Raw genomic sequence first — 12,448 nt, 5'->3', positions numbered from 1 at the left:
TGATCATAACATGCATTGACTCATGGGTGTGAATACTTATGTAAATTAGATATTTCTGTATTTCATTTTCAAAAAATGTCTCACATTTCTAAAAACATGTTTTCACTTTGTCATTATGGGGTCTTGTGTGTGGATGGGTGAGAAAAGCAATCTATTGAATCCATTTAGAATTCAGGCTGTAACACAACAACATGTGGAATACGTCAAGGGGTATAAATACTTCCGGAAGGCACTATAGTTTTAATTTAACCATCTTTGATTTCATGCGTTTCCCTCACATTGCTGTGTTCCAGATGTGTTGTTTACTCCTGTCTCGTCTCCCTTCGACAACTCATTACATTTGATTAAACATGGATTTGTCTTGCTAGCTTTTAGGCATCACTGTTAAATCCAGACTAAACCAGGGCCTCCAGATATACTTCCATAATTGTGCCATGATGATAATTGTTATGCTGTTTAAAAAAAAAGGAAGTCTGAGTTTCTTTCTCCCAGGCTAATGTTTTATAAGTGTGTTGTGTCTTTTATTTGAGTAGATCTGGTGTCACGCCCTGACCTTAGAGAGCCTTTCAATTTCTCTATTTGGTTAGGTCAGGGTGTGATTTGGGTGGGCAATCTAGTTTTCCTATTTCTTTGTTTGGCCTGGTATGGTTCCCAATCCGAGGCAGCTGTCTATCGTTGTCTCTGATTGGGGATCATACTTAGGCAGCCTTTTTTCCCACCTTAGGTTGTGGGATCTTGATTTTGTTACTTGCTGTATAGCCTGCAGAACTTTACGATCGTTTTGTATTTTGTTGGGTTTTGGTGTTCATTTGAAATAAAAGTAAGATGTTCGCCTACCACGCTGCACCTTGGTCTCATTCCAACAACGGATGTAACATCTGGGTTGGAAGAGGGACTTGGGAATGAATTCAATGACATTTCCATTCTAATATGATGTCGCCAAAAACCCAGATCTCACACTGAAAATAAAACAAGTTATCTTTCAAAAACAGGAAATAACTTATATACACACTTACGTACACAGGCTGGGTCCTTAATAGTCTATGCATGTTATGTAAGAATACAGTACTCACTGAGTACATAGAGTACTCAGAGTATTGAGCTCTTTGACGTGCCACTGTCAGCCGCAGAACATTAGCCCTCTGGATGGGTGTGTGTACCATGGAGAGATCGGATATGAAATAGTGTGTCTGTCTGTGTGTATGTCTGTTTGGGAGAGGGAGAAGTCAGTGTATGTGTGTTGGAGGTACTAGCCTATGGTTGGAGGTAGGAGGTAGACTGCACATTTTCTAATAGATAGCCTCCTCCTTTCAGTTGTGAGTTAATTCATATTCACCAGTAGACTCATCTACTGTGAGTCATCTTCACTGGGCTGTGTGTGTGTGTGTGTTCATCTGATTATAACCTGTTGTTGACTGTTTGTTAGTAAACAGGTGTTGCCTTGTTGTGCTGTCTGCATTATTTATATATTTTCAATCCAAAGGGAAACATTTGGTGTACTCTCAGGTACACACACACACACACACACACACACACACACACACACACACACACACACACACACACACACACACACACACACACACACACACACACACACACACACACACACACACACACACACACACATGCTTTCACTAGAACATTGATTGATTTAACTGGAACTATGGTCAGCCAATGGCTTTACCAGAACTCTGTGTGTTCCAGTTAATTGGCCAATAACACACACCCACATGCATACACAGCTAGTAAATGAGACCTCATGTCTTTGGAATGGAAGGTTACACTCTCTCTAACCCGTCCTGTTTCATCTCTCTGTGTGTGAGAGTCCGACTGAGCAGTGGTGACGCACTTAGGAGACTGCAGCAGACGCACACGCATCACCTCCTTTCAGCATCACTGACATCAGAAGAGATGTTTGGTATGTTGTTCCCCATGCCTGAGAGAGAGCAGAATGATGGATAGAGGGAGAGGGGAGAGAGTGAGCAGAAAGAGAGAGAGATAGCGCAGAGAGATAGAAGAAAGAATGAGAGATGGAAGGGCAAAGAGAGAGAGATAGCGCAGAGAGATAGAAGAAAGAATGAGAGATGGAAGGGCTAAGAGAGAGAGATAGCGCAGAGAGATAGAAGACAGAATGAGAGCTGGAAGGGCAAAGAGAGAGAGAGATAGCGCAGAGAGATAGAAGAAAGAATGAGAGATGGAAGGGCAAAGAGAGAGAGATAGCGCAGAGAGATAGAAGAAAGAATGAGAGATGGAAGGGCAAAGAGAGAGAGATAGCGCAGAGAGATAGAAGAAAGAATGAGAGATGGAAGGGCTAAGAGAGAGAGATAGCACAGAGAGATAGAAGAAAGAATGAGAGATGGAAGGGCAAAGAGAGAGAGATAGCGCAGAGAGATAGAAGAAAGAATGAGAGATGGAAGGGCAAAGAGAGAGAGATAGCGCAGAGAGATAGAAGACAGAATGAGAGATGGAAGGGCTAAGAGAGAGAGATAGCGCAGAGAGATAGAAGACAGAATGAGAGATGGAAGGGCAAAGAGAGAGAGATAGCGCAGAGAGATAGAAGAAAGAATGAGAGATGGAAGGGCAAAGAGAGAGAGATAGCGCAGAGAGATAGAAGACAGAATGAGAGATGGAAGGGCAAAGAGAGAGAGATAGCGCAGAGAGATAGAAGAAAGAATGAGAGATGGAAGGGCTAAGAGAGAGAGATAGCGCAGAGAGATAGAAGACAGAATGAGAGATGGAAGGGCAAAGAGAGAGAGATAGCGCAGAGAGATAGAAGAAAGAATGAGAGATGGAAGGGCAAAGAGAGAGAGATAGCGCAGAGAGATAGAAGACAGAATGAGAGATGGAAGGGCTAAGAGAGAGAGATAGCGCAGAGAGATAGAAGACAGAATGAGAGATGGAAGGGCAAAGAGAGAGAGATAGCGCAGAGAGATAGAAGAAAGAATGAGAGATGGAAGGGCAAAGAGAGAGAGATAGCGCAGAGAGATAGAAGAAAGAATGAGAGATGGAAGGGCAAAGAGAGAGAGATAGCGCAGAGAGATAGAAGAAAGAATGAGAGATGGAAGGGCTAAGAGAGAGAGATAGCACAGAGAGATAGAAGAAAGAATGAGAGATGGAAGGGCAAAGAGAGAGAGATAGCGCAGAGAGATAGAAGAAAGAATGAGAGATGGAAGGGCAAAGCGAGAGAGCCAGAAAGAGAGAGGTAAAGAGAGAGAGAGAGCGCGAGAGAGATATTTTTGTAGAGGGGAAGTGAGGAATTGGAGAGGTGGAGAGAGAAAGGTGAAGAGGATGAGGGTGAGGGAGAGGGGAGCAAGGAGGTAAGAAGGGGGGAGGGGAGAGAGGTTTTATTTTTGGATGTCCCTCCTCACTCTGGGTCCTGATGACAATAGGCGAGAACGAAAGATGTGAAAAGGACAAGTGGAGTCCACCTCATATGCTGCATAAGCAATGACTCAAGAGTATCTAAAGATACATTCTAAAGAGACACATATAGCTCCAGAGAGAGTATTGATTTCCTCTGAGTTTCTCTGAATGTTCCTCTGTTTTCCCACTAGATGGCTCTGTAGAACAGGTAACACTACTTTAAAAGTTGCTCAGCGGCCTTCTGCTTGGTCTGAGGACAGCACTATCAAGCAGTGGACTGTGTGGGCAAGAATGAGTGTGTGAGTGAAGTCTATTGGGGGGGGTCGGGGGTTCTCTGTGGAAACCAGGTGAGGATCAAACCAGGGGATGAGGCAGCAGGTGGAGGGGGGGCTGGGGGTCAAGGGGTTGGGGTAAGAGACTCAAAGCCTAGACAGGCGAACCACAGCTGCCTCTCAGCTTTCAGACACCAGGAGGTATCCTATGAAGCAGGGTCAAAGAGTTAAGAAGTACTGCTACCACTTTGTAGGTCAATACAGACCTCTGTATGAAAGGAGTTTGCAGACTAAGCTGTTTACAGAGGTAGTAATTCTCTCGCTCGATCTATTTTTATCTCTCTTTCACCCCATCCCTCTCTCTCTAGATGACATATGTGACCTGAAGGTGGAGAGGCCTGGCATTGTGGACAAGCTGACGGCCAAAGAGAGAGAGTCCCTGGAGGAGAACGATGAGAAGGAGGAGAAAGAGAAGGAGGTGGAGGTGGGGAACGGAGAGAAGGGCCAGCAGGAGGAGCAAGGAGAGGAGAAGGAGGTGAAAGTGGAGGAGGACGAGGAGGAGGAAGGAGGAATGTTAGAGGAGGATGACTTGGAGGAGTTGAGGTCCCAGGTGCTGCAGCTGGTGTTGGAGCTGGAGGAGGCCAGGGATGTGTCTCAACGACATGAAGAGAGCTTCATGGAGCTACAGGGTGAGTTGCTGTGTGTGTGTGTGTGTGTGTGTGTGTGTGTGTGTGTGTGTGTGTGTGTGTGTGTGTGTGTGTGTGTGTGTGTGTGTGTGTGTGTGTGTGTGTGTGTGTGTGTGTGTGTGTGTGTGTGTGTGTGTGTGTGTGTGTGTGTGTGTGTGTGTGAGTGAAGAGTTTGTGTCTGAGTGTGACTGTATTTGTGTTAGTGTGTGGAACTGTGTCTGTGTGAGTGCGTGTGTGCCTGTGTGTGTGTGACAGCTGTAGCCATGATTGCATACTGGGTGTTTAGTTCACTGTGACATCACAGCTGGGTCGTGAGGGGGTTGGGAGGTCCTACTGCTCAGCTGTCATGCTTCTTGTGCCAGATGTCCCTGACCCTAGCTCCTCCATGGTCCATTCTGCTGACTCACATACACCACATTGACTGTATACATAGTCACTTTGTTCCTCCTCTCCTCCCCCTTTCTCTCCCTCCTCTTGTACATTTCCTCCTCTCATATCCGCCCCTTCTTCTCTTCCTCCCCTCTCTCCCTCTCTCCTCTGTTCCCAGGTCTGTTGGAAGATGAGCGTCTGGCCAGTGCTCACCAGGCAGAGAGCTTTACCAGACAGATCCAGAGACTGCAAGGTAGACACACACGCAAGCGCGTATGCACACACACACACGCACACACACAAGCACGCCCACCCTTATACACAACCTCTCCTCTCTCCACTTCTGATAAATGAGCACAGCACTTCCCCTACTGTCTCATGAAATAGTGTATTGTCTGAGGAAAAGTTTACAATAAACATACCTTTTGTAGATAAATGTCTCCTAGCAGGGTCTTGTGATAGTGGAGAGAGGACATAACTTTAAGAGATACATGGATTGGACACAATCTCCTTTTCGCTCTCTTTTTTTCTATTTGTACTGTCCCCATCACCTGACAGTGCTATAGGGTTTAAACAAACGTTCTACAATAAACTGTTCTATGTAAGAAGTGCAATAGGGTTTCAATACACATACATGAATATGACATTATATCTATTCGCTTATGACTTAGTCCCACCATAGTTATATGGTCTAATGGTCTAACATGACTGACAAAATGACGCTAGATAAGCCTATCTTAGACTGTATTCACAGAATGTGTCTGCTTGGGAAGAGGTCTGGTATGGCTACCATGATTGGCTGATATCTCAATGGTGCTCAACCTCAGGAGACTTGGTGGCCACCGTATGAAGGACGTCACGTGACCAGAGAGACACCAGACCGTAGAAATCCATATATTACTACTCTGTTCTATTTCATTCTGTGCACCAGACATCATTAGTTACAGGAAGGACAGTGGCTCCAGACGACGTAGAGGCCTTGTCATGATGTCACTTCCTTAGGAGAAGATGCTCAGTCTCCGGGCTCGGTATTTGGATTAACATGGGGTTATGTAGGTGACTGAGTGGAAGGGTGTGTGGGGGTGAGAGGGGGCACAGCACTCCCTCCTTATTCCTCTCTCACTCCCCCCTTATAGTGACACTCACCACATGACTCCTATTGGAATGCAGACTGGAGGTGAGGGGGGGCAGGCCGAGGTAGGGGTAGTTTGTCTTAGCTCATTTGGCTTTTTTATTCTGCTGTTGTACACACACGACGCCAGTGTTTCCCATCCACAGTGAGGGAGAAGGAGAGAGAGGGAGAGAACTCTCCATACAGGGTGCACTCCACGTAACGGCAACCCCAAGGCAGAATGCCATGTGACGTCAGAAAGAAGCCATGTGATTGGCTGAATGACTGTAAACATTAAGGCTGGAGGGGATTGATGTTCCCAGAAGGAAAGTTCTCAAGAGCAGAATGTGAACGTACTGTACAACCACGTGTGTGCTCAAGAATTGCCCTCTTGCTCTGGTGAGCCCAGACTCCTTTTGTCCCTAACCTAGGACAAGCCTCTGTCCAGTACAATACTATACTGTACCTCACACTATAACTAAGTAAGTAAGTAGGTTTGTCTGAGCCAGAAAGACCCAGACTGTACATCTTCTCAACGTTGTGGGACAGGAAGTAGTCTAGGTGTGTGGTTCCTCTGTGCAGTGTGTGTAAAGAGAGCTGGTCTGCAGACACTGCCATATAGCCATGGCCTCTTCAGCTCTGGCCATGTCTGTGTAAACACATCAATCTCCCTTCACTTCAAAAGTCAAGTATGTGTGTTTGTGTGGTTGTTTGTATGTTTGTGTGTGTGTGTGATTAATGAGGAGAGGAGAGGCGCCAGGGGTTTTACTTTAGAGACAGAGAGCCCAGACCAGAGCTAATGCCCTTGTCCCTCTCCGCTGCTCTCTCCTTCTTCCCTCTCTTCCCCATGCCCCTGGCTCATTCAGCTCTTTTGTCTGCTCTTTGCAGCCAGGACATGTTCACTAGAGTGTTTACCAGACCTTCCTGAAACAAAAGGTCATTGACAGAGTACAAGTCAACATTGCTTGTCTTTTTTATGAATCACAGATTGACAGGAACACCTCTCCTCTCCTCTCCTCTCCTCTCCTCTCCTCTCCTCTCCTCTCCTCTCCTCTCCTCTCCTCTCCTCTCCGCTCCGCTCCTCTCCTCTCCTCTCCTCTCCTTTCCGCTCCGCTCCGCTCCTCTCCTTTCCACTCCTCCCCTCTTCTCTTCTCTCCTCACCTCTCCTTTCCTTCCCCCTCTAGCTCAGCTGCATTCCGTCCAGGAGGAGATGGACTCTCTGGAGGAGGAGAAGGAGAGTGAGCTGGGGGAGGTGCAGGAGGAGCTGAGGTCTGCCCAGGAGGAGGTGCTGGTGCTGCAGCAGGCGGGGGAGGAGGCAGCAGCGGAGAGGGAGAACGACATCGCCTCCCTGCAGGAGGAGCTGTGTCGTCTGAGGGCCGAGCTGCAGTGTCTCCGCACCACGGCCCAAGAGTACGAGCTGGAGATCACCACCCTGCGGGCCGAAATCAGTATGAAGAGCATGAGGAGGGAGGGAGAGACTGACGGTACTATCATACTATATACTGCACTAACCCTGTATCTAACCCAAACTACTAACCACTACAGTACCACACAAGCTGCAACACTACTTAAATCCCTTTCACAAACTCAAAACACAACCATTCCACACACCCATTCCCTGCCCAACCAGTGCACCACTCCATACATAACACTGGAGCAATGGAAACCAATCGGACATGAGGAAAATCCCAGTCAGGTATACCCATTAATACAACACAGTAATATAATCCAGTTAAAACTCTAGGCCGGATCCAATAGAAACACTAGAAAGTGTTCAGGTTTTTACAGACTCAACAGGTCCAGTTGGCAGAGAGGCCTTCTTGGCAGCAGAGAATTGTGGGTAAATACGAGAGTCGGGGACTCATCGTCGTGACTCCAGGGTTGCCAGATTTGTCTTTATCCGTCTCTGTTTCTGTATGGAACTCAGAGAGATCATGTCAGTATCCAGTAAAAAACACTTCGACAACGTTTAGAGGATTTATTAGTGTTATTGATCGCAGGCTCATGGTTATTGGTGAAGTCACGCATGGAGAGTTCAAGGTGTCACCACTATACTGTTAGGATAATATGGTAATGACACAGCACCACCGTGTGTACTCAAACAAGAGGGAGGAAGGCCAACAGCCTCTGTTTGGGTTTGATGGGTTGATTCTCTCGTGGTTCCGCTAGTCCGTAACGATCTGGGTAGATTCCCTTTCAGTTTTAAGGCCCCCCCTTTGTTGGATAGGATGCAGAACTCCTTGCATCTTGATTCGCAGGTGCCGCCAGGGTAGTTTATGACTCTTGTGTTAGATGTGTTGAATGAGAGCTGCAGTTGTTTTGAGTGAACGAAGAGATTGTTGTAATGTTGTAGTTTTGTTAGAGTGATCATTTCTCTATTGTTGTATTGTTATGCTGAAAATGAGACCCTGGTCTTGATGGGTTTCCCCTGACTAAATAAAAAATAAACTAATAATTCTACCTGATGAGTAACAAACTGTGTAGGAGGAAATGAGGATCACAATTTGTCTTGGCCTCTGTAGGGATGATGCAGACTGAAAACTGATTCCTCCTTTAAACACTCTCAAGTTGAAACCCCTCAAGTCCAGAAAGCAGGCGAAAGCTTTTAAAAGTTTTACTGTGTTCTCTGTCTCGATGTGCTCATTTGTTACAGCTGCGACTCCTTTATTTGAATTGAATGCTAATTAAGTAGAAAAACAACTCTGCCCTACATAAAACCAACCCAATAGTAGATATAAATGAATTGAAGTGCCATTTTTCCAGAGCTGCTTTTTTCAATTGGTTATTTTCAGAGGAGAGCCTGGGCGGTCTGGGTGGTGTGTGTATACGCAGGCGGGCAGACAGGCAGACAGGCAGACAGACAGACAGACAGACAGACAGACAGACAGACAGACAGACAGACAGACAGACAGACAGACAGACAGACAGACAGACAGACAGACAGACAGACAGACAGACAGACAGACAGACAGACAGACAGACAGACAGACAGACAGACAGACAGACAGACAGTGTTGTAAACCTCTCTTCTGGTGGTTTCTTCTCTCCCTACTTTATGTATGCAGTATAATGATGACATAACATATTATCTAGCAGAATGAGTAACACAGGGTTACTTGATCAAAGGCTGTCTCTCTCTGTGTGTGACCTGTATTATATTGGCAGTTCACAGTACTCTATCCTCGTGCATCTCCAGTCTGTGCATGACTTTCATTAGCCTGTCTAATAGCAGGGCTAATGCCAGAGAAAGAGAGAGGAGAGGAAGGAAAGGAAACTGAGAGGGGGAGGGAGAGAAGGTATTGAGACAGAATTAGGACTATAAAAGTAAAAGAAACAGGGATTCAGAAAGGGTAAAGGAGATTGTGAGCAAGATACAGTGGTAGGTCTAAGTGTACTGTACCTCGCCCAGTCACATAAACACAGTAGGCTGTTATTATAGCCATACATCAGGATCTTGAACAGGAAGTGGCAACCTCTCATACCCACACACACATACACACGTTCATGTATAGACAGACATACACACGTTCAGGTATACACACACACACACACACACACACACACACACACACACACACACACACACACACACACACACACACACACACGTTCAGGTATACACACACGTTCAGGTATGCACACACGTACACATGGTTAGGTATACACACATGTAAACGTTCAGGTATACACACACGTTCAGGTATACACACACGTACACGTTCAGGTATACACACAAGTACACACACACACGTTCAGGTATACATACATACACACACATACACACACACACACACGTTCAGGTATGCACACACATACACCCGGTTAGGTATACACACATGTAAACGTTCAGGTATACACACACACACACGTACATGTTCAGGTATACGTACACGTTCAGGTATGCACACACGTACACACGTTCAGGTATGCACACACGTTCAGGTATGCACACACATTCAGGTATACACACACTTTCAGGTATGCACACACGCACACGTTCAGGTATACACACACACACGTTCAGGTGTACGTACACACGTGCAGGTATACACACACGTACACACGTTCAGGTATGCACAGACATACACACGTTCAGGTATACACACACGTACACGTTCAGGTATACACACACACACACACACGTTCAGGTATGCACACACGTACACACGTTCAGGTATACACACACGTTCAGGTATGCACACACGCACATTCAGGTATGCACACACACACACACGTTCAGGTATACACACACGTTCAGGTATGCACACACACACACATTCAGGTATGCACACACACACACGTTCAGGTATACACACACGTTCAGGTATGCACAGACATACACATTCAGGTATACACACACACACACACACACACACACACACACACACACACACACACACACACACACACACACACACACACACACACGTTCAGGTATGCACACACACATGTTCAGGTATACACACACGTTCAGGTATGCACAGACATACACACGTTCAGGTATGCACACACACACACACACATTCAGGTATGCACACACACAAGTTCAGGTATGTACAGACATACACACGTTCAGGTATACACACACTTACACGTTCAGGTATACACACACGTTCACGTATACACACACATTTAGGTATACACACACGTTCAGGTATACACACACACACGTTCAGGTATACACACACGTTCAGGTACAGACACACACAGTTAGGTATACACACACACACAGTTAGGTATACACACACAAACACACGTTGCCCAGCAACATTACAAACAGAATTCCTAATTATAACACCTGTTAGAGGAGCTCTTTGGCGCTATAGCGCTGTCGTGTCTAAAGGTATGCTTATACTTGGTTCTTTTCATAGTGTTTCCTCAACTCTCCCACACTCATTGACCACCCTCATCCAGGGGAGGATGGAGCCTCTCAACCAACACCAGTGTGTCGTTAACAGTATACTGCAGCTTCCTCCACTGTCCCTGTTCCAGTCTCCATCTAGTCAACCTCCGCTCGCAAACACATTTGACCGCCCTCCTTGAAAAGTACCAACCGATTGAGCTGTACAAAAGGATCCAATTGGATAGCTTTTGTTGCTGACATTTCAAGCTAGTTGTGGGGGGAGCTTACGTCACGTTCTTAACTCTGTTACACTTGAACACATTTCAGGGCTATATCTAAACTAATATGTTACAGGGCCGTGGTGGAATCAACGCTGTCCAAAACCTCAACTACCTTCCTCGCCATATCACACCCTTTCCTGTGGAACCTGTTACCATGACTACTTATTGTTAACATGGTTCAGTGCGTCAACTTTCCCACCCCAACACACACACACCCAAGACAAAACACCAGACACTAATGTGACCCTGGGAATGTGTGTGTGTTCCAGGTGAGGTAACCCAGCTGACGGCGGAGTGTCATACCATTTCAGACGAGTGTCAGGCCCTGAAGGACGAAAACAAACAGCTGAGCCTCAAACTGCAGCAGCTACAGCGAGCCGGGTGAGTGGCCGAGCCGCCTGTCGATCAAGATGCCGACCAATCAGTCACAGCCTCTCTATGTCTGGAGACCCCCACATTGCTCTACAAAACTACTGTCTGTTTTTTGTCTGTAGATAATCTATCATAACTTTTTGTCTGTGGTCTGATGTAACAAAAACAATCTGTCAGTCCACAGACAAGACAAGATCACACAGGTAAACATAAGAGTATTTTTAATGCCTTCTGAATTGTTAAAGCCTTTGTCTCCTCCATCTCTCTCTGTATTTCCGAGACATTTCTTCTTTGATCTTCTGTATACACCCTCTAACATAACTAGGAGGCCTATGTGTGTATTTGTGTGTCTGTGTCTGTGTGCATGCATGTGATTGTGCACCTGAGAGTACACCAGATGTTTCTTAACCCGTTGGATTGAAAATATATACATAATACAGACAGCACAAAAAGGCAACACCTGTTTATAAACACACACACACACACACACACACACACACACACACACACACACACACACACACACACACACACACACACACACACACACACACACACACACACACACACACACACACACACACACACACACACACACACACACACACACACACACACACACACACACACACACAGCCCAGTGAAGATGACTATGAATAACTCACAACTGAAAGGAGGAGGCTATCTATTAGATAATGTGCAGTCTACCTCCTACCTCCAACCATAGGCTAGTACCTCCAACACACAGACACTGACCTCTCCCTCTCCCATACACACAGACACACACACTGTTTCATAGCCGATCTCTCCATGGTACACACACCGATCCAGAGGGCTAATGTCCTGCGGCTGACAGTGGCACGTTGTCAAAGAGTTCAATACTCTTCGAGTACTCTATGTACTCAGTGAGTATTGTATTCTTACATAACATGTTCCCTATAAACCCTCCACTCTCTGCTCTCTGGTGTCACCACTCTGATCAAAGGGGATACAGAGACACAGGAGAACATCTCCATTTGAGCTCCATGTAAACAGACCTGATATTGAGGTGGTTATACTGTATATGGCAGGCTGCAATAGCACAGCAGAGCACTGCGGGAAGTTAAGAATCTTACTGCAAGAGCGTACTTAGGTCTGGTTTCATTTCA

The 12,448-nt window shown here is 46.0% G+C and overlaps 1 protein-coding gene across 3 annotated transcripts in view; it reads left to right on the top strand.

The window, feature by feature from the left end:
• The window catches only part of LOC139566112 (coiled-coil domain-containing protein 136-like), a 44,934-nt gene that overhangs the window by 22,863 nt on the left and 9,623 nt on the right, over positions 1-12,448 (top strand). For all 3 annotated transcript variants that reach the window (XR_011673055.1, XM_071387040.1, XM_071387039.1), the window contains exons 2-5: positions 4,007-4,327; positions 4,872-4,946; positions 6,989-7,288; positions 11,198-11,309. Coding sequence is in view for 2 of the 3 variants with exons in the window: in XM_071387040.1 (XP_071243141.1) it covers positions 4,007-4,327; positions 4,872-4,946; positions 6,989-7,288; positions 11,198-11,309 (808 nt within the window). In the remaining variant the exon portion in view is untranslated. The remainder of the gene's footprint in view (positions 1-4,006; positions 4,328-4,871; positions 4,947-6,988; positions 7,289-11,197; positions 11,310-12,448) is intronic.

Source organism: Salvelinus alpinus, chromosome 37 (genome assembly GCF_045679555.1).
Source record: "Salvelinus alpinus chromosome 37, SLU_Salpinus.1, whole genome shotgun sequence".
Taxonomy (NCBI): Eukaryota; Metazoa; Chordata; class Actinopteri; order Salmoniformes; family Salmonidae; genus Salvelinus; species Salvelinus alpinus.
This window is presented reverse-complemented; position numbering and strand designations above follow the sequence as displayed.